The sequence below is a fragment of the Manis pentadactyla genome, chromosome 9 (genome assembly GCF_030020395.1).
Source record: "Manis pentadactyla isolate mManPen7 chromosome 9, mManPen7.hap1, whole genome shotgun sequence".
NCBI lineage: Eukaryota > Metazoa > Chordata > Mammalia > Pholidota > Manidae > Manis > Manis pentadactyla.
The window spans coordinates 124883762-124907438 of NC_080027.1; the positions used below are offsets into that span (position 1 = coordinate 124883762).

General features: G+C 39.1%; 1 protein-coding gene and 1 pseudogene across 7 annotated transcripts in view; both read right to left on the reverse strand.

Moving 5' to 3' along the window:
- Window positions 1-21235, reverse strand: part of PPP1R12B (protein phosphatase 1 regulatory subunit 12B) — a 223580-nt gene extending 202345 nt beyond the window's left edge. For 2 of the 7 annotated variants that reach the window (XM_057508118.1, XM_057508117.1), the window contains exon 1: window positions 20433-21219. In XM_057508118.1, coding sequence (XP_057364101.1) covers window positions 20433-20720 — 288 coding nt within the window. In that variant the 5' untranslated portion in view covers window positions 20721-21219. Of the gene's footprint in view, window positions 1-20432 lie in introns of all 7 variants that reach the window. The other 5 variants (XM_057508114.1, XM_057508113.1, XM_057508115.1 and 2 more) reach the window with 5 other exon arrangements.
- On the reverse strand, window positions 6688-11521 carry LOC130684982 (protein FAM81A-like; annotated as a pseudogene).
- Window positions 21236-23677: the final 2442 nt, after the last annotated feature.

The window sequence follows — 23677 nt, forward strand, 5'->3', positions numbered from 1 at the left end:
GAAATGAGGTCAATAAGAAATATTACAAAATTTTATCTAACTGCTGAGAAGCTTAGGAGAGCAGGACTGGGAAGAGGCTTGGTTAAGTGCCATGAACTCCACAACTAAGGGAAGCTGAGGGCACATATGAAAGGACAATTGTAAGGACCAGAGGCCTGGGAGTCCAGCTGACTGACTTCATTGTCCATCTCAGACTCTAAACGCCTCTCTAAATGCCAGTTGTTCAGTGCGCATCGGTGCTCGGTGTCTCACCGTCTCACCTAATTCAGCAAGTGGAAAAACTAAGTGCCACTCTTGCCCCACATCGGCTTCCTTTCCTGCTTTCCCCTTTCCTAGTCACAGTAGAGTGTGGAACGGAAGAGGACTGTCTTTCTCACCATTTTCCCACAGCACCTAGATCAATATCTGGCAGAGAATGGATGCTTCATAAAACTTGCTGAATTTCAGTACTATTCTCAAATTCTTAAAATTGCCTTTGACCTTTCCTTCTCCTGCTTTTTATCTGCTAAGTCTCAATACCCTGCCTATCACCTAAATGCCTATTCACATCTTAGTGTTCTCTTATACTCTTTTTACTATTGCCATAGAGGGTATTATAATAAACTACTGTGCATCCCTCCTCAAATCAACCTACCTAATACAACTTATCAAATTAATCATTTAAAATGCTAACATTTTCACATTACTCCTATGCTCCAAAAAATTCAATGTTTGTTCAATAAGCAGTTATGAGGTGGCCAACCTGCCAGAAACAGTACCTTTCCTATAGAAAGTAACCTCTATTTCCTTAGAACACTTACACTGATTCTCCAGTCTGTTCCTTAAACACCCAGTTGTTTTTTTTTTCATGTAACTGTATCTTATAACACCAAATGGTGTGCAAGGTTCTTGAGGGAAGAGAATGTTCCTTTTACTTTTTTTATCCTACTGAGACCTTAAGCTCTGTGCAGTGGACAGGAGTATCTACTGCTCTCCTACCATTCACAAAAATAAAAGATGCCAAGTTGAAGGAAATGGTCCTTGATGTACTCTGGTTTGGTCCATTATTCTATTACATTGTTTAATATTTACATTATATTGAAAAAAATTTAATGACCTTTCCATATTCCTTTACTGCAAATAACTTATAAGGTAATTTTTATGTCAAATACATGATGATGAATAATTTTATTTAATTTACATATAATTTCTAAAAGATGCAATTCTTATCTTTATGTACAAGACAGCATTTACATACCAACCCCCAAACTATGCTAAGAAAACTGTGTTTTATTCTTACCACAAAGCATAAATTTCTACCGATCCATTAAATTTATAGTGTTGGTTTGTTTCTAGATTATTTCAAAGCTGTAATACTTAAAACACAGCAAATTGTCTGAACTTTGAAGAAACTTCCTGCATCAGAGACACTTATTCCTAACAGCACTCCTCACACTGACACCCTGCCTGAAGGTCAAGGCTCTAAATTCTGCAATATTTTTAGCATCCATCCAAAATCCCAGTTTATGCTCTCCTTGTTCACTTAATCTTTAAAAGACATTAGAACATGATATTCAATTCCTAATTCCCTGAGTCCTAACCAACCAAAGTTTAATAATTAAAAAAAACTTAAAAGAATGAATTACTAAGAAAATTATTCTTTGAAGCAAAAAGTTTTAAGATTTGGAATATGAACCCTAATTCCAATTCTGATTATTTTCATTAAATTATTGGCTGGAAAAACTCACTGTTCTTCCCTTGCCACCACCCCCTTCCTCTGATTAGTTCATTCATTGAACAAACATTTATTCCCAATGCCTAAAAGTTAATAGATAGTATGGTAGAAGCAGTTAACATAATAGTGGGTAAGTTAGGCATGATCTGCCCTCCCAGAGCTTGAAGTATGATTAGGGAAAGACAGCCAATTAAATGAGAAACTATAAGACTGTATGACAAGTGCTATAACAGGTAAGCTGTAAGACAGCAATGCGGCAAAGCAAAAGAGAAGCACCTAGCATGGGAAAACAGCATGGCTAATATGGGGAGGCTCCTTAGAAGCAATGATGTTGAACCTGAGACCTGAAAGATGGATAGGCAAAGAAGAGAGACAATGAGGATTGGAGAAGTAGAGAAAGGAAATGTACTAAAACTTGGAGACAAGTAAAAAAGGTATGACTGGGCAAATGAAATATATTTGAAGTACAGAATTCAAAGTTAGAAGGGCAAGAAGTGAGAATGGAGAACAGGCAGTGGCAACGATTGAAGGATTTTAAGGCAAGTATGACATGGTTGGGTCTTCTTGGCTGAAGTAGAGGAAAGGGCTGCAGAATGAAAAAGCAGAAGCAGGGAAGCCATTCAGCCAACTATTCCTATAAGCCAGGTGAGAGATAATGACTTAGACTAAAGTAATGATGAAGAGAACAAATGAAAGTAGACAAATTTGAGACATTTAGGAGGTAGAATCCACAGGATATGAGGACTGTAGGCTCAGGAGATGACCATGTCTATTTTGTTCCTTACTATATTCTCAGTGCTTATAAGTATCTAGCATATAGTAAGTGCTGGATAAACACTGCTGAACAAACAAATCCAAAGAAAGGAGCCACAGATGTTACCCAAGTTTCAGGTAACAACTGGGTAGAGGGAGGTACCATTTACTAAGAAAGTAAACATGGGAAGAGAAACAGTTCATATAAACTATGTTAGGTTTCAGGTATCTTGAGTCATCCAAGGGCAGATAATGAGAATGCAGATGGATATCTATCAGTTATAAAGCTCTGGAGGAAACAACAGATCTTCCTGGAAATGTAAAATAATGGCAGCCTCACTGCCTCAATTCAAACTATAGTTGATAACTAGCACTTTTAAAGCATAGTATGTGTGACATCACTCCAATAATCCTTTTAAACTTCCCAGGATTATTAACTAATGGTTTTAACCTCAAAGGTATAAAAAGATTAATACTCATTCCTTATCTTTAAACAGTTAGCAAATTAATCTTTTATTCTTGATCAAGGTGGTGATAACTCAAGCCCTTACTTCATAAAAATCCATTAATTTGTACATTTATGTTCAATGTACACTTTCCTGTATGTGTATTCAATTTTGCAATACAGAAAGCTTTTAAAAACCTTAACAGACTAGAAACAAGGAAATTATTTACATTAATCATGAGTTATCACGATTACTGAAAACAATGTAAACATCAAATTTAATGGAGAAATACTAGACATTCTTATTAAAGAAAAAATGGACAAAGATGCTTTCTATCACTGTTACTATTCAACACTGGCTTGAGGTTCTGGGCAAAGACAAAAATCAGAAAAGAAAGGTTTATACCTCAGAGTATTTGCAACAAATAGTGTTGAGACAACTGGATGTTTATGTGCAAAAGAATGAAGTTGGACCCCCTATATCACACCATATAAAAAAATTAAACCAAATGTAAAAGCTAAAACTATAAAACTCATAAAATAAAAAAAGAACATGTAAATCTTTGTGACCTAGGATTAGGCAATGGTTTCTTAGATATGACACGAAAAGCACAACCAACAAAAGAAAAGACAGATAAATTGGACTTCATCAAAATTTAAAACTTTTGGGCTTCAAAGATTTAAATCTTGGAGGGAAAAGACCAAAAAAAAAAAATCATCACAGTTAACAGATGCTGATATCTAACTGGAAAATTCATAACTTGATAAAACTGATAATAAACAAAGTTCAGTAAGGAAATCAAATAAATAATACTGTTTTTAAAAAACAGCTTTTCTAATACAAGTGTAAACTGGTTAGAAAATATGAGGAAATGCCACTCAGAATATCAATAAAAACAACAGAACTCTTCTTCTGACCAACATATCATGGTTATGTAAGATGTTAACACTAAAGGAGGCTGAGTGAAAAGTATAAAGAACTCTCTGAACTATCTTTGCAGCTTTTTTGCAAATCTAAAATCACTCCAAAATAAAAAATTTACTTTAAAAAAAGAATGTGAAAACAAAATTAAAAAGATAAGAACATATAAAAACAAGCCACAGACTAAGAGAAAATATTTACAATACATATCTGACCAAGGATTTATATGTATAAAAATATTGACAATATCTATAGATCAATAATAAAAAGACAAAAAAATATTTTTAAGTGCACAAGACTTGAATCAGACTGAGAGTGAGCATCACACAGCCCAAATGACCAATAAATATATGAGAAAGTATTTAACATCATTAGTTATTGGGGAAACGCAAATTAAAACCATAACAACAAGATACAAACACTAGAATGGCTACTGTTTAAGAAATTAACAATAACAAAAGACAGACAATATAAAAAATTAACAAGGATGTAGAGCAAATGGAATAGTACAACCACATTAGAAAACTATGACCCAGCAACTTCATTCCTGGGTATTTAGTCAAGAAAAATGAAAACATGTATCTACAAAAGGACTTGTAGAACAATATTCATAGCAGCTTTATTCATAATATCAAAAAAATAAAAAAGAAATAACTCAAGTGTTCATCAGCAAGAGAACAAACTGTGGAATATTTATACAATAGAGTATTATTCGGCCATAAAAAGGAATGAACTATGGATACCCCAAAATAAACATCTAAGAATGTTCTGTTAAAAAACAAAACAAACATAAAAGAGTACACACTACATTTTAACAACAGCTAAAACGAATACAGAATGATAGAAATCCTAACCATGACTGCCTGGGAGAAGGGGTGTTCAAGTGGAACTTTCAAGGGTGATGAAAATATATTTCTTGACTTGGGTAATGGTTACACAGTTGTATTGCCAAAATCTATCAAACCATAGATTAAAGCCTGTGCATTTTACTATATGTGAAATACACCTCAATTTTTAAAAAGGAGAAAGTAAAGAAAGTTCATCTGAAATTTTAGATAAGATGGCCAGGGAGAGCTTCGTGCAAAGGTAACATTTGTGTAAAGAACTGTAGGAAAAAAAAAAAAAAAAAAAAGGCAAGCTATGGGATCGCTCATGGAAAAGCTTCTAGGTAGAAAGAACAACAGATTTAGGCCCTTCAGTGGGAACACAACTGAAATTTTTGAGAAACAGGGAGGTCAATGTAGCTGCAGTAGAATGAACAGAAGAAAAATCAGATAGATTACACCAGAATCAGATCATAAAGTGTCTGATGGGCCACAGTAAGGCCTCATTAAATATTTCGGTCCTCATCTTAGGACTAATGGAAAATAACCTAAACACCTATTAAGAATCAGGTACTCCACTAAGACAGCTTATGGAGGTAGCAAAGTCAGGATTAGAACCCAGGTATATCTGATTCCAAAGCTCACAATCTTAACTATTTTACTATACTAACTCAGCGTAATAATAGTCAATATTTACAGAGTGCTTACTAGTAATATGTTTGAGCTAAAGGGCTGTCACATCTTCCCAATCACATGTTGTACTACATATGGTTACAAGTGTGACACAGAGGTCTTTTGAATGATATTTTGTATTGCTATTAAAAAATGCTTTGCGACCAAAATTTAAAATAAGTAAAATTATATTTAATTGGTATGGCTCCCTCTACAAACTTCCTAAATGTAGTAATTATAATTTGATAGATAAAAACCACCAGAGAGCCTGCTGTAGTAACTCCATAAAATAGCCCTTTCCACTGATCTTCCTATTCAATAATTTTAATCTGTACGTTTATTTTACTCTACACTGTTTAACATCAGCAAAGTTCTGTTGTGCATGCACATGGAAAATACATTGTTTTTCTATTGAATTTGCTCTAATTTTTCTACAGTATTTCTGCCTAGAAATACATTATTTGTCATGACTATCACGATCATTAACATCATCACTACTGGTACATCTGGTATTATTAGGCGTTCCTAAAGAAAACATAATTCACTTTATTAATTTCTTGATTATTACTTCTTAGTCTATTTGTTAATAGATTTTAATGCTAACAATTAGCCAAAGTCTGTTTAATAATTTTTTCTCATCATATGTTAAGAAAACACAATTAATTTTTATACCAAACTCCCAAGTCTCCAATTTACCAAGTGTGCTATACAATCATGTCATTTTCCATGTACACCATGACATGAAAGAGGTGCCTTGGGCACTAGCTCACAATGAGTAGACACAGAATTCTGGCAATGTAAAAATCAAAGGAGCACTAGAATGCAAAAAGAAATCTCTTCCCACAAAATGGTATGCATCTAAGAGGGCTTTTAAAAGTAAACAGAAGGTCTATCAGAAAAGCGTAACCTATGTAGAAAACTAGAAGCTTCTGCATCTGACAAACCTGGGCTCAAATACCAGTACAACCAGTGAGACCTAGATTAGGGCAAGTCACCTCCTCTGATTCTACTTCCCATTATTAAACGGAGTAATACCATCTACTTGGCAGAGCTGTTGGTGTAAAGATAACAGAAAAAGCAAAATGTGTGCTGCCACATTTGGTACACAGTGGGCACTCAGTAAATGGCACTTAATGACGCTGCGTGAGTTCTACTATGTTAAAATATTTGTAAAAATTAATATGGCCTGGGAAAGAACAAAGAAAAATAAATATTCTGTGTTAGGATGCTATTTGTACAAGTGAATTGTTTTTTCTTTTATATAATCATGCCTTAATGCCATCATGTTGCTTAGTAGTAAATGTAGAGATGAACAAATCTATTGTGAAAACAATACTTAAAAGAACTCTTAGATTCTCTTAGAATGTGAATACCCTATAATGTTTCTATTAAAGTTTTTGAAAGAGAAATACAACCATAAGGCGCTATTCTTCTTCAAAAGTTCTTCAAAAGAATTGAGAGTATTTTGCTTTTTCTCATAGTTATCTTGCAAACAACCACATTTTCAGACAGAAAAGAGTATCAGTAGAACCATCAAGCATAAATTTAATCATGTTTTATAATTAAAGGTTTTCATTATATTACATTTCTGTTCCATGATTATAGCATCTTTCAACTTCTTTCTAGGCCTCAGATTTCTATTTTTAAAATGACAGTGGTAGATCAGATGTCCTCGCAGGTTCTTTTTGCTATAATGTCCCATAACTTGATAATCCTGTAACAGAACCATGCATACGGCTAGTCCTACAACTGTACTTTCAAGTGGCCTTTTAACTGTCTTTATCCTAGTGGCGGTCCCCAGAGCCGAAACCTTTACTTACTCTTATCACTGTACCAGAGCCCAGAGGGAGCTGGATAGCTTGGAAACCACAGGAGAGACAGCAAAATGATTAATGATTTGGAAATTGATCTTAAATTAAATTAAAGGGATGGTCATGTTTATTAGATTAGAGAAAACTAAGTACTAGATTAGAGAAGAGTAAGAACAAAGACTTGATTATCTAAAAATACACAAAGGCAAACTGTAGGTAATGATCAATACCTTTTCTCTACTTTTACTATGAACAGAATAATAGGAAATGGATTCAACACCAGGAGCTATATGAACGAGATTATATCTTTAAAACTATGAGTTTCCAATAACTCCAGAATCCCTGAGAGCAGGGACTATGCCATCTTTGTATCCCAGCATCTACTATAGGATGTAGCACCTAGGAAATGCTCAGTAAACACTTGGCCAAAAAATTAATAAAGGATCATTCAAATTTTTAAGGATCTACACCACAGAAGGACTTTATGGACAGAACAGGAAATTCCTCATCTGTTGATACTTTTTTTAGCCTTACTAACAATTATTTAGGTACTGACTAGAAACAAAGACAGACATCATTATATTTCAAAGTTATTTCTCTTTAAAGAACTTTGAGCCTTATGACTCATGAAATGGCTACAGCACAGAAAGACCTAAAGCAAGGCAAACAGTCTCCACTCTAACCTGAAAACTTATGCCAATCATAAATATGTTGCCTATTTTAAATACCAACTAAGCATTTAGAATTCCATCAGTGAAATACCCCTGAGACTAGCCCAGTAGGGCAGTTGGCGAGACACTGAACGGATGGGCCTCCTCAGTCGGGTCCCTATGATGTAGGAGCTCTCCAACAGGTAAATGATTCTCGACAGATGCAACGCAGCACAGTCATCCTTCAAAATCATTTTCCATTATCCCTAGTGATTTATAATGAGATGAGTCATTCTTTTGACCTCATTTTTTCATGCTATTTACTGTCAAATGGGAACAATCTAAACACAGGGAGGAAAATCAATATAAGAGGCATGATTATACAGCAGTAACGCTGTGTCCGAAGACCCAAACACAATCTGCCTTGGCATTTTTAAGTCACACCATTTAGCTAGGCTAACTGACAAAAAAATAAATACATAAGTAAAAATAACTAACTAAAAAAAGGAACCTGGCAATAATGTTGCAGAGAAGAAGAAGGAAAGTAAGCCTGCTTCCCAGGAAATGTCCCATATAAGTACAGTTCATACAACCATGCACACTACTGTGAAATTCATGTTCAATTAGAAGGGCTGGTCTCTCCTCAGCTCCAGGAGCACAACACCAGCTGGCCAACCCAGTCTCTATATGAGTGCTCCAAACATCACGTCCATTTTCTAAGACAGGCACATTGTTTCCCAAAGTCAACTGCCCAAAACCGATACACTTAGAATGGACACTCTTCTCTTCAGATCTTCTCCCGCTTAAGGCAGATGCCTGTAAAGGAAGTTTCTTTCCACTCCTTGTACTCAGCCAGTTTACTCTGACTCTATTTTTTAGTTTTCTTTGCAGCCTTTCCTTCAAAGTTTTCTTTTATTTTTTAATTTTTTTAAAGTGGTAAGAACCGTATTTAAAAACCAATAGAAATGTTTCTAAGTTAGAAACAGACAAACCCATTACCACAGTTAGAGGCTTCAATGGCCCTCATTCAGAAATGGGACAGATCCAGCAGGCAGAAAGTCAGCAGCACTTAGTTGAACTGCTCGGCGTCACCTACCAGCTGGATCTGACTGACACCTACAGAACACTTCATCCAATGGCAGCAGAATATACATTCTTCTCAAGCTCATATGGAACATTCACCAAGATAGACCACATTCTGGGCCACATAACTGACCTTAATAAATGTAAAAGAATATAAATCACACAAACAATGCTCTCAGGGGATTCTGGGAAAAAGATGGCTATATAACAAGGCAAGTCAGAAACCTCCTCCCCAAATTACATAGAACACGAAAATACAGCAAACACAGCTAACCTGGAAAACAACCTGAAGACTGCAGATCTGACTGTCCACATCTGGGGAAGAGGAAAGCACCTCACAGAAAAGGGTAAAGTGGCAAAGCTGTGATCCAGCGGGACCCAAACCCTCCCCCGATCCCATCCCACAGGTGGGAGGAAGCGGAACAGAGCGGGGAGGGAGCAGGAGCCCAGGACCTCGGAATACCTGGCCCTGGACATCTGCTCCCAGAACATGAGCCCACATTACATGGTGCTCTGGTGATTAGTGGGGCTTGACAACAAAGACAGGTGGAACACTAGATGAGGCTCAGATCCCAGCCACTCGTGGAGAACAAGTATGCTCTACCAGCCCCCTGAGACAAAAGCAAAGCCGGAAGTCTGAAAGACTTCCCAGCAGTGAGAGGGGTGCCAGAGGGCCAAGGGTTACACAGAGCTCTCTGCTCAGGAGAAAGGGCAGGTGGACAGTACCTCCTCAGCCTGCCCTCAGCCCAACAGGTTAGGAACTCTCCAAAGCCCCAGATGCTCCATCCCCTTTGCTGGCAATGCAGCCCCTAGGCTTCTCCCTGCGGTGCGTGGCCTCCTGGCCAGCAGTAAAATCAAACTTTGCTCCTAGGTAGGCAGAGGGAGACCCTCCCAGCTTTCTCAGCTGTTTCAGACCAGCCAGGGAAGTACGTGGAAGCTAGCCCCGGGAGCTCCTTCCTCATGGCAGGCACTGGGTCCTGCTCGCCTGTGGCCCCCGCCATTGCTGCAGGTTGGGTGAAGGGCAGCTGTACCCATAGCAACTCCAGCTGCACAGCACCGAGTATTCTCCCTGCACGCATGATGAGTTGACAGCCCACACAGCCCACCTGAAATCAGATTACTATAAGCCAGACAGAAAAGTGCCCCACTGACTGCACGCCAATAGCTGGGGCTCCCACACAGGAAACTGAGCTTCTGGGCACTAGAGGAAAAGTCCTCTATAAAGCTATTATTTCACAGGAAACACACACAAAAAAATGAAGAGGCAAGAAAAAAAACAACTGTATTTAATACTTTTAAAGAAAGAGTGTTTTCAAGACTCAAGGTAAACATTAAGACCCATGAAAACACAATTCTTGGCACATGCACGCCATGAATAGAGTGATCTCGAATGCAGCGGTGGCCTAGCTACAGAGGTATGGAGCTCCCAGTCCCACTGGCAGAACCACCTTTGAGGTCCTCGTCCCACTCCCTTCCCCGGGGAGCTTCTGGTTTCTGCATCTGTTGGATCTGCTTCTGTAGCTGGTCCTTACCCAGCTTCACCTTGGCTTCAAGAACTTTCCTGAGGGGTCCCATGCTTTCATAGATGGCTGTAAACCCAGCATCCGCTTCTGCTTTCATTTCCTTCATGTCCTCGTTCATCTGTAGTTCCAGCTTGGTGATTCGCCTGTGCACCTTCTCCTCTTCTTGTTTTGCTCTCTGCAACTCCATAGTCTTCTTTTGACTCTCTTCTATTTTGTCACATCTGGCTGCAGCTGAGTTTCTTTTCCATGTCCCTTTCACTGGCTCCACTGTTTCCTTTAACAATCAAGGAAAGCTGATCAATTTTCTGTAAAAATTCTTTTTCTATCCATTCTTGTTCCTGTTTCAACCAATTCCATGGAGATAAAATCTCATTACCGAGTTTCTCAACTGTACCTTAAAATTTAGTATCCGAAAGCTGAAGCTGGTGGTTACTATCTCTGTGAGACATCTTCCGTTTGGTGCTTTGCTATGATATTGACAAGTCCAGTCTGTTCAAAAGCTGAGAAACCCGTCCCTCTGCATCTTTGACTTTTGTTTCCGAGATAAGTTTGGCAGCTTGCTGTTCTTTGTTCAGCTGCTGGAGGCCCTCGTAGGTCATCCTGTGCTCTGCAGTCTGGCTGTGCTGGCATCGCACCTTGTCACTCTTCCCCAAAGATCTCCCAAACCGAAGAGCTGACACATCTCCAGAGGCTTTAAGGCAGAATTAGTTCCATAGCTAATGTTGTCCCGGGCACAGATCTGCTCCTGGAGTACCTCGATATCGCGACTAAGTTGCTTCACTATGGTAGTTTGTTTTTGATGTGCTCCTCCAAGAAGAGCCTAGCCAAGCGGTCGCCTCCCCCTTTGTTTTGCATTTTCTGCAAACTGTTGACAGTGTCATCTTTTATCCGGAAGGCTTGCTCCACCAGGGCGGCAGCGGTTGTCCCCTGGCAGAGGATCCTATCTTCCAGCTGCTCCACTAGGCCTACTGATGAGTAGGGTGCCATAGTCAGGGACTGGCTGTGCTGGGCATGGTTCTAACTTGCCTTAGATGCATATTTTCCATATATTATACCTTTCCTCAGAGACAAGAGAAGGAAATACAGTGCTCTTTTGGGCCATTTTCTTTTTAATAATTCACATTTGTGCAAGATGCCCAAAGTTTTCTTTTACAATGAAGGTCATGGACTGGTGGTGATGCTGGAGGCTAAGAAACCATATTACTAAACTGGAACTTTTAACAATACTTCAAAATAAGGGGAACTTCAGCTGAGAGTTAATGGAACAGCTTAAAAGGAGATAAAATTTACTCCCTTGTCATCATCACTAACAAATATTTACATATGAAAGGTACTTGCTGAGCACCATGTCAAGCCTTGTAAGTCAATACACTATTCCTATATTAAGCATTTTATTCACAGTGTTCACAATTTACATTTTTTACCTGATCACTGATATCCCAATTAGAAGGTTTTGACACAAGGAAATGTGATGATAATTAGAAGCATTAATTAAAAGAATTCACACCTAGTCAAGACTGGCTTCAAACTTCAAAATTCTGTTAGGCCACCGGTGGCCACTAAACCACAAAGCGAGGGATAACAAGATATTATGTGCCTCTTTGATAAGAGTGTACACCACCACCTATCATGTCCTCTTGCCAAAAAATTCAAATCTGAATCAGATCAAACCTCCCGATCTAATTACCAGTTTATAGAAAATACAGGAGACAAAGGAGCATGTTAACACTACAAGGCACGTAGTCAGCAAAATCCAAACTGTGGCAACGCTACAGGACAAACACTCCAGTTTTTCAACACATAAGATGCAGAGAAAACAAATAAGGAGGAAACTACAGATTCAGAGTCTTAAGATACAGAGCCTGATTTGAATAAGCCATCTGTAAAAAAAAAAAAAAAAATCCATGAACCATGCAGGAAATTTAAACATTACTGAATATTGTATGATTTTAACGTGTGAGTGCTCAATATTTAGGTGTGATAATGAAATTATGATTGTTTATATTTAAATTACCATCTTTTAGAAATACATATTGAAATATTTACAATATAATTATGTGATTATCTAGGATTGGTTGTAAAATAATCCAGTATATTGAGGATGGGGAGAGAAGAACCTATAAGAAGACTTACTGTGAGTTGGTAACTTCAGAGAATTCATTATACTTTTCTACTTTTATATTTTGAAGTATTCCATAATAAAAATGCTTTTTAAAAAATAAAAAGTGAGTCACTAAACCAAAAATTCTTATGAAAAAGTCAAGTTTATGCCAAATACATTATGGATATTCTGAACTTGGCATTATAAAATATTTTCCCAAACTGCATTTGAATATGATGCCAAAAGATTCTCACAGCATTTTGATGTTTAAGTATTCTAAGCACAAAATCTTTTCTAAATTCTTCCATAAACCCATCCCACATAACTACAATGCAGTATAATATTACATTAAAAGCAACAGAGATCAATTTTCCATATTGAGAACTAACACTTCAGTTGCCAATTAAATTGACTCATGAAACAAATAGGATCTCTGCATGCCTGATAAAACCTCAAGTCCCCCCAGTTTACTCAAACTGGTTACAGTCTAAAATGCAAGACTCAAGAAACAAATTTCAACTTACACAATTAAAAGCAAGAGAAAAAAACCAGCACATTCAAAACAAAACAAAACAAAAAAAAGTCAACAAACTTAACAAGCTTCAGTTGCAATCCAAATGAGGTCTCAATGCCTCGCTCTATATGAAATGCTGGGTCAAGACTTTTAACATGGGTTTACTATTACTATGTTGAACCATAAAGATTTACTAAAGATCTCAAACCTCCATCTTTTACCATCTTTAGGCAAAAAGGTGTAAATATGATCATTTTCATCCATAAGAATAGATTAAAATAGTCAAAATATCAATGAATATAATACTCTCCCTCTGGCTACCAAAAGCCAAAATGCTAGAATAGGAAATCACTGTCAAGCCAATGTCTTACTATAATAATAACAGGAACTAGATATTCTGGAGAACGTTCCCAAAATTCTATTTAGTAGTTTCTAAAATGTATCAATTGCTAAGTAACAAGAACACAGAACCAAGCAGAGTAAACATTCAATAAATCAATGTAAAAGATTAGATGGCAGAAGAAACTGCTTATTGGTACAACCTCCCTCTCACCACACTGCCCTACGGCTGCCTTCCAGCGACAGTGCTAATGAGAAGGAAATGGGCCGAACCAGAGCTGGGAAGTAAAATAATCTAAACTAACTAATCAGCCCTTCAGTAATAGGAACGTAACCTTCCAACCTCTACTGTCAGGTTTAATATACCAAAGCATTCTTAATTCTTAAATAATGAAACCACTTGAACTAACCAGAAGCCAGTTTTTTAGGATTTTTCTCATATATATTTAGGCCCTAATTTAATTGACAGTTACAATCATAATGACAGTAAATCTATTTTTTTGTCTTTCAAAAGTCAACATAAAGACTAACAACTTCAGTTACTCTTAATAGGAAAAAACTTCACATAATCACCATCAAAGTCCTCAAAAACAGTGCTCCTAAAACTGATTACAAAGGTAACAAATGACCAAATCCAACAGTTTTTTTCAGGCCTTCTCCTCAATTTCCTTTTTCTTGTTTGATCATCCATTCCTTGAAACTCTTCAATATCTCTGCTTTCTTGGTTCTCCTCTCTATTAGTTTCCTATTGCTGTTCTCACAAACTACCACAAACTAGTGGCCTAAAACAACATATATTTATGATCTTACAGATCTGGAGGTCAGAACTCAACTCAGTCTCACCGGGCGAAAACCAAGATTCCGGCAGGGAACCAAGCCCCCTGGGAGGCTCTGAAGGGCGACAGACACCCCTGCCGTGCCTGTCCGGCTCCCGGGGGCTGCCTGAGCTCCTGGGCTCACGGCGCCTTCCTCCCTCCCTCTGATCTCTTCCTTCTGTCGTCTCATCTCCTAATACTGACTCTGCTCTCATGCCTCCCTCTTATACAGACCCTTATGTCTACATATTGGGCTCACCTGGATAACCCAGGGTAGCCTTTCCATTTCAAGATTCTAAACACAATCACAACAGCAAAGTCCGGTTTGCCACACGAGGTAACATCCACAGGTTCTGGGGAGTAGACGTGGACATCTTGGAGGGGGCAGGACACAGCTTACCACGTACTCCCTTTGCTCTAACGGAACTTCTACTGCCTCTGCATACCACCTACTTATGTTTCTGCTCTTCTCTTGTATTTTCTCCCCCACTTTCCACATTCATTGCCTCAACTCTCACCTTTATGCTAATATCCCAGTTCCTTATTTTAAATATGAGAAAACTGGGGCCTAGACAGGGAGGTCATGACTAGCTGTGAATCACATAGACGTCTGTCTACAGTCATTTCTACTTGGAGGTCTTCAGAGAACCTCAGTCTGATATTACACTGAATCCTTTCTCTATCTGAATAACAGAATTCTTTCATACTCAGGCTACAACTGTATTACACTTTTTTCCCCTCATCTCCATTCTCTCAGATGGCTCTTTCATCTCTGTCCTTCCATTCATTCTGAAATCCAACTGCAACTTCATATTCCTGAAATACTGCTTTGGTCGGACTAACTCTCCTGTTCAAAATTCCTACTAAGGACTCCATCAAGCCCTCTTGGCCTGACGTTTGATATTCAAAGCCCTCTAGGATGTCATCCCCACTCCTGCCCTTAACCCTCCAAACACATCCATTAAGACTCGCCTGTGTCCTCTTGCCTAGATACCGCACTCATTCCTATTTCTCTGCCTACATTTCTCTGTCATCCCAGACTGCCTGCCTTCCTTTGTCCCTTCACATAGAACATCTTTGCCTGTGTGGCACAGAAAATAACTGGTTTTTTATGTATCTATCTGCAAACCAGATTATAAGTGCCCAAGGGCAGACAGTGCACCTACCAATGAACATATATACTTTAGCACACACAACTACCATCAGGTATTCACTATTAGTTGTAAACTAACAATCTAATAAAACTTCTAAAAGGGAAAATGGAGTATAACAACAAAACAAAACTGAAGGAACAAAAACAGCAGCAGACTCACAGACTCTGAGGGACTAGCAGTTACCAAAGTGAAGGGGTTAGAGAGGGTGGGTCGGGAGGGAGGGAGATGGGGATTAAGGGCATTATAATTAGCACTCTCAATGTGGGTAGGTCACGGGGAAGGCAGTACAGCACGGAGAAGACAAGTAGTGACTCTGTAGCATCTTACTACGCTGATAGACAGTGAGGCAATGGGGTGAGGGGGGACTTGGTAATATGGGTGAATGTTGAAACTACAATGTTGTTCATGTGATACCTTTATAAGACTGTATATCAATGATACCTTAATTTTTAAAAAGTTATACATGCTTTACCACATGGCTCAGATAGCCCACTCTTAGGAATTTAACTAAGTGAAATGAAAATTATGTTCAAAAACGTGCATGTAAATGTTTATAGTGATCTTATTCATTATTTCCAAAACCTGGAAATAATCCAAATGTCTTTCAACTGGTAAATGGATAAATAAACTGTGGTACACCCATATGGTGGAATACCACTCAGCAATACAGACCAATGAATGGCTGACACATATAACAACACGGATAAATCCAAGACATTACAGCAAGTGAAAGCAGCCAAGTTCAAAAAGCTGCATTCTGTATGACTGATCTCTAAGGCACTGTGGTTATAGGAACAGAAAATTGACAAATGGTGGCCATGGGTTGCAGGTGGGAGAAGGAGTTGGCTATAAGGAGCAAAGAAATCTTGGGGGTAACAATAAGGTCCTATATCTTCATTGTGGTGGTGATTACACGTATGCATTTGTCACAACTCAGACAACTCTTCATTTTAAAAAGGTGAATTTCACTTACATAAAGTATACTTTAATTTCAAAATACTTAAAAATAAAAATAAGTAATGATTCACTTTTAATTTACCAAGACCTGTCCAACCCTGTACATTTAGCAGAAATATGCCTAAACTATACACATTGACAGCTTGTCTATTTTAAAATACTCACAGAAAAGATTCTAAAAGCCCAAATGATAATCTATAGCCACTTTATAGAACTTTTAAGAATGGGGAACAAATATTTGGCTAAGGAACAAATAAAAGTCACTTGCATCTGTACTCCCTCCCACCAAAAAAAAAAAAACACAATAAAAATAAGCCTAATCTCCAAATCCGGCTTTGAGGTCCATTATGGCATGGAAACTGGGGACTAATACTCATAAGGCAAGGGGCCAGATGCCCAACATAGTCTGATGCATCATATTAACTAATCTGAAGAGGTAAACTACTAAAATGACTTAGGACAACAGTTCTAGATCATTCTACATCTACTTAGGATGACTGTTCTATAGTAACGAAGAAACCAACGGGATTTTCTTAATCCCACACCGATTTGTGTCCTGACAGAATTTATCAGTAAGGCAAAAGTCACTTCACAGATGGAACTAAGGATTAAGTAATAAACTTGGAATAAAAGAGAAAAGTTTGTAATACAAGTTTTATTTTACCATACAAGTTGGCACACTATGTATGGTACAAAAGACATACTATTTTGCATTGAACACATTATCATCTTAGTCTTCTGACTCACTCTTAATATAAATTGTTCTGCCTTTCCTCCTTCACTCGTCTGTCCCTAGCTCCACCCTCATCTAGAGAAACAAATCATTTTAATCTCCTTGGGGACCAGGGTCATATTGGGGCAGCTCTAGAATGACAGAGGCTATGAGGAGTGAATGCTAGTCTGGAGTGACCCTGAAGGTCCAAATTTGGCCTTTGAGATCATTACAAAACTAACCTGAATTTCCGGGTCAAGTATAGAATCATCCTAGTCTCCAGGTGTGTGTGTTCCTCCAAATGAAGACTGACAGACTGATCTAGAGACAAGATCTACGTGGACTGACGTTAGTAGCCCCCACCACACCACCACAGATATAAATGCCAACAGAATATATTCTAAAGGAATGAGCAGGCATTCATTTTAACAAATTCCAGAAAAACCTCCTTCCCAAAAGCAGGACTTGCCACTTACAGCAGCCCAGTAATACTGCAGATAGTTTTAAGAGCCTGTATCTAGACCTACAGCACCGAAGATCATAGTGCTAAGGATGCCAAGATAGGTGCTAATAATCAACTTTGATGGGTAACAAGTTTTAAGAAGTACCAGCCCATGCAGAATTCTTAACCCATACTTCGTGGCCTATACTGTTTACACACAAATGAAATGGGAATTCCTCTCTGAGCAAACAAGTGCTTTCTAGGGTTATAGGGTCAGATTAATGCAGTTTTCACCAAAGACTCTGGGATACTAGGGCAAACACAATTTATGCACCCAGTTTAGTCTGCATCAGCTTCCAAGGCTTTCATAAGCGTAGGTCTAACCACTCAGTACCTCTTACCCCAGCCTATTTCAAGTATTATTGAGGCGCCTGGAGGTTGTTATCTTGGGCTTAAGCGCCTCATGGACAAATAAAGGCTGCCAAGAAAGAAAGGGCTCTAAGTCAAAAGTAGTATCAAGGCACCACAACTTGAAGTTCCAATCACCTACTGTGACCTTGAGGGAGGAGGAGAAAAATGGTCCGCTAATATCATCTGGGGGTTTCTTCCAACATGCCAAGATCATAAGCCATAGTTGGCCAAGAAACCAAGGCCAAACAAAAGAAAGAAAGGAAAAGATTATCCTGATAATTCGTCTCACGCTTATATAACAGACATTCATTTTAAATGATTCAGCTAATTGTGCCGCTCTCCATTTCACAGAAGGACAAGCAGTCATACAGTAGGTGGTCCGGCTACTGGTGGCTCCAGTCTCACATTTTGAAAATAATCCTTTATGTACCTTAAAGAGTTCTTCAGACCATGGGAGACTATATTGTAACTGCAGAGACTGACTTGTAAGAGTTTCTGAGTCAATAAAGGTCCCTTGTCTTGATTGAGACAAAGAGATGGTTTCTCAACGGAATGTGTTTTTGACCTCAGCTCTTTGAGTACTTTAATCTTTAGCTGGATTTGTCTAGTATTGAGGATACCTGTTCTAGTCACCTTATTGCCAGCCCTGCAAGGAGGGAGGAATGCCTATACTGCATTTACAAGTGTTTAAAAATACATTCCATGGCTGTCATCTCTTTCCTCTCTTATTTCAAGAGATAACTGAATGTGTAGAGCACATTAACTGAGAGAAGTTGCACTTCCCAGTCGGGGTGGCAGTTCAGAGAGAGGGAAAGGCACCAAGGAAGTCAGTCTCAGGAGAAAGGACCAGAGAACTGGCTGTCTGGTGTGGGGAGAAGGTCTACCAAGAGTGACCTTAGTAGGCACTTTTCTCAGGATGTTATTAAAATGTGCATGGTAAAGACCAGACTCAGCTAGCAGAGTAGCAGTACCCCTTAAAAGAAAAAGGGGTACTGAGTTACACTAAGAAAAGTGTGTTTCGATGGAATAGTGAAGGAACACATGGATTATAAAGCTGGATTCTATTTCTCTATCTTCTATGAACCCACGAGATGGTTTCTTTCAAATCCCAGGATCTCAATCTCCAACATCTCAAATACATTTGAAAATGAAAATTCACCTTCTCAGAAAGTTCAGAAATTTAAAATAATAAACGTGGCCCTCTGGGCATCTTATGTTCAGCTCCTAATTAGGTGGCATATAAAGCTTTGTAATTTACATCTGAAAATTTCATGCCTAAGGGCAACTTCTTTTCTAATCTTGTGCAAGTAACAATTTTAAGCTTCAGATTCCTCATCTATAAAATGGGAATATCAAAACTACCTGCCACTCCTACTTGAAAGGATCACTGCTGAGATTCACATGAAGTAAGGTATATAGAATAATCTTGAAACAGCAAAGGCGTATACAAATGTTGATTGCTACCTTTGGTGTGGCACTGCTATGAGCAGGGGAAAGAAAACGGATTCAAACAGGGTGAAAAGGAGAGAAGGTTCTTCCTCCTGCAAGGGAAGGGTTGCCAATCATGATGAGGAGTAATTTTAAGCTATTGGCTAATACATTCAGGGAAGTGGAATGACACAAAATTAAATTATTATTTAGAAGTGGGTTCTCATGCCAACACATTCACTTTGCAAGGACAGAAGAAGAAAAAGAAAGAAGAGTAAGAGTGGGTGTCCAGCTCTCAGCTCACCAAAATAACTGATGGAATTCCATTTGGGAAGGGAGGGTGGACACTTACGACAGAATGTTGTTGCATAAGATGAGAGAAGTAAAGGTGTTATTACCAAACACAGAACTGTTAAATTATGCACAATCCGTATAATATAGCTATACATAAGGCATGTGATTTCTATAGAGGGCTTTAAAAGAAAAAAAAGAAGCAGGCGATTCTATAGGTATCTAACAAACCTAAGCGATTCAGTCCGTTGGTTCTCCATAGACGTCCTTAGCGAGAGAATGCTGCTAATACGCCACCCGTAACGAGTTAAGAGTTGTTCTAGGGCCTGTACCCTATAGGAGACACGAACTGTTTATGAATCATTGCGAATCGGCAAAGCAGGCGGTGTGGTTTCAGATCTGCTGGCTTTACCCCAATACAGATGTACTCTGTAAGTGGTCTAAAGACGCTCTTTGACAGGGCCACACAGACGGAACCCTGAATTTTCCGAAAGGGCATCAGACAAATGACATTGACAGTGCACGGATGAGTGACACGGTGCACAGGCACACGAACCGAGCAGAAGTGCGGATGACAAAGGGATACCCCAGGACCAAATCACCAGTAACTATGACAACCCAAGTGGGAGGAGGGAAATACAAACACTGACCGGGCGGCGGGGTGACACTATCGCCTTAGGTGGAGACCCCGGGGAAGGAAGAGGGCTTGGCTGGCGGAGGAAGCTGACCGAGGGCGAATCCGACCAGCCCAGCGGGACCAGCGCCCGCGCTGGAGGGCTTGGCAGTGACACCGACCCTCCAGGGGAGGCTCGCAAGGGTCGCGGGCACCTCTGGAGGAGGCCAGACGCCCGCAGGACGCGGAGACAGTTACCTGGTGCAGGGCTGTCAAGCCGTCCACGTTGACCGTGTTGATATCGGCACCTCTCGCCAGGAGCTTTTTCACCTCGTCTGTGTCCCCGCTGGAGCAAGCGGCCAGGAAGACGGCACCGTCCTCGAAGCGGACCCTGGGGCTCCCGCAACGGGTCTGCGGCTGCCGCCCCGTGCGGCGCTCCGCCGACTCCTGCTCGGTCAGCGAGCCCCGCCAGCGCCGAAGCTGCTCAGCCCGCCGCATTCGCGCCGACTCCGCCCGCTTCCCGCCCAGGTGCTCCAGCTCCGCCATTGCTCCGGCCTCGGCAGCCGCTGCTGAAACCCGCCACCGGACTGCTGTTGCCGCTCGGGTTGCCGCAGCCGCCTCCCTCAGAGCGCTCCGCCGGGAGCAGAAGGCGGAGACCCCCGCGCCGCCATCTTTACTCCTCCCGCCGTGAGCGCCGCACGCACGCTCCCTCGGCTTCAACACGCAGGCGCTGCCTGGCCCCGGGTCATCGCGGGACTTGTAGTAAGACACTGGCCCTAAGCATGCGCCCGGACCCTCAGAGAACTACAGCTCCCTGGATGCATCCGGAAAGAGGCGAGGCCCCGCTGCTCCCTACTTGGGCGCGGGACCCGGAGGGGTCACCTTTGCCCTAAAGCTGGAACTGTTTGTTGGACCGGCGTCAGGCTCTTTGGGCATCTTGGGAATCGTAGTCTACTCTTGTTTTGACTACCAACTAATATTGGCTCCCTTAATGTTCACATCAGCCCTTCGAAGTGGAAAAGGGCAATAATTACCTCTATTTTCTATTGGGGAAAACTAGACATAAACTACCTGAAAAACTGAAATCCACGTCCTGGTTCCAAATCTAGAGTATTATTAACATTAACATATATTAATGTAAATGTGTGTGGGCAAGAGGAGCATGGATATCCATACAGTTCTACATATTATACATAAACCCTTTCAACATGACACTTATATTCCAGACCCGAAAAGGTCCTGCAAAGGATGTATCCAGGTATAGTGAAGAGCATAACCTTTGAATTCAAATTGAAACATCTCTAGACTAGTTACTTGACTTCTCCCATCCTGTTTCCTTATTTGTAAAATGGGAATAATAATACCTCGCAGGGTAGTCCTGTGGATCGAGTGAGAAAAAATGCAAGGATACCTAGCAGTATCCCTGTGTACATCAGCTCACAATAAACAGTAATTTCCCTTCTTTCTCCCTCCTCCTCCTCTACCCTTTCATGGATATTAAATTCTTAGGACACAGAATTTTTTGTCTTTCATGATTTTTATCCCCAAAGTTACAAAAAGATGCTACAGAGCATACTAAGCTCCTATGTACATTTTTTCATATTCACAGTGAACTTAGTGATAACATCTGTAAGATTGATTTAATAACTATACCCCCGAGGGCCTTAGTCTTGACAAAGTATTATTAAATGTGTTGTCCATAATGAAAGAGAGCATATACAATTATTAAGTTCTTTAAACTTTTCTGTATGTTTGAAATTTTTCATTGAAAAAAATGACTAGGGCATTGTAAAGGGAAACTTTATGATATTCTTTCATGTGAACATCTCCTTGTGCCTCAATTTCCCCTGACATGAACTGAGAATCAAATGAAAAGTGACATATAAATGCAAACCATTATATTTAATACTGTGTCTATCCACAATAAGCTTTAATTAGGTATTCTTACTTTATGAATATGAATTAAGTCTAGCTGCAGCATCTTCTTAAACTGTGAATAAAATACTGTGAATAAAAACAATCAAGGTATAATAATGTGTACTTTAATGGCCTTGTTCTTGTTGCCACCTACATTAATTTATAGTCACCGCTGAACTTGTAATACCTCATCATCTATTGCAATTACAAATTCTGTGTGAGATTTACTTTGTAACTTAATCAACATGGAGGCTCCTATTCTAACTCTGCGTCTTGCTGGTAACTAACACTGCCCACAGGACTCTCAAATAGATATCTCCTAACAGCATAAAAGAGATGCTGAGTCAGATGGGAAAGAATACCCAGCTAGTAGCCTAACCCTTTTCAAGAAACCATCATTAGCTAAACTCTACCAATCTGACAAGGAAGCCAAAAAGTAAGAGAGGAGCAAGGTTTCGGCAAAAAATGAAAACTATTGAAATCTCAAGAGCACATCTCAGAGCAGTTCACATGCAGCATTTTATTATTATGTTCCTAGGACATGACAGCTGCTCAAAAGAAATATGTGTAATTTAATTGTGTGTTTTACTGGCAGACTGGTTTTCTAGAATTGATTTTTAAATGGGTAAAATTTTCAGTGATCGATGTTACATTTATTTTGGCTGTATTTTTTTCACATTTAGAACCAGGAAAGAAGAAATACCTGGTTCCAGTTGTATAAATAAGCTAAAACTGGCAAAGTTCAAGTTAAATCCTTACTTTCCCAAGAGGTGTGAACTTAAATTTCAACAAGAATAATTCAGTCTCAAAACTAGAAGTACTTCCTTACTCTATTTCATTTGCTTTTTTTTTTTTTTTTTCCTGAGGTAGTAAGGGTGTAATAATCTCTTTGGAGACTGTAAAGAAAAATGTAGGTTGTTAAGTTCCTTGGGTAATTTAAGTGCATACCTAACTGGAGGGAGAGGAATGTATCTTTCCAGCTATTTGATTACAGAAAGCAGTAATAATTACTATAAGCTAATTTAACTGGCTCAGCACACAAAAAAAGTTATGCCAGAAAAAATAAAACAAAATTAATCCACATATAATGGCTTGAAAAGCTTTTCAAAATTAAAATCATGCACTTTTTTTCTTAAATATCTTCCTCTAACTAGGGCTCTTTGAGAATAATCTAATACAATCAGCTCATCAAGCAAACATGATAGTTTATATTTCCTACATAAATACTCTATTCTAAAGGAAATATATTTTATACACAGGTGACTAAATCCTGAGAAATAATCCTGTGTATAAATAAAATACAATTTTTGTGCTTTTAAATGAATGTAATGAGCCAGCTATGATGCATATGTATTCTTGAATAAGTAAAGGAGCTTTCATTAATTTCCCAATATTCACTTAAAAATAAATCACAATATTACAATACTCCGTTTTTAAAACCAGTGACAGTTTATGAATATTTTTCAGCCTAGCCTCTGTTCCCACCGTTTAACATACCACCCTCTGGTGGACAAATGGAAACTGTACATACAGCCCACGGAGGTTTTTTTTTTTCTTTTGTCCAGTCCTTTTCAGTTTGGTTGCTA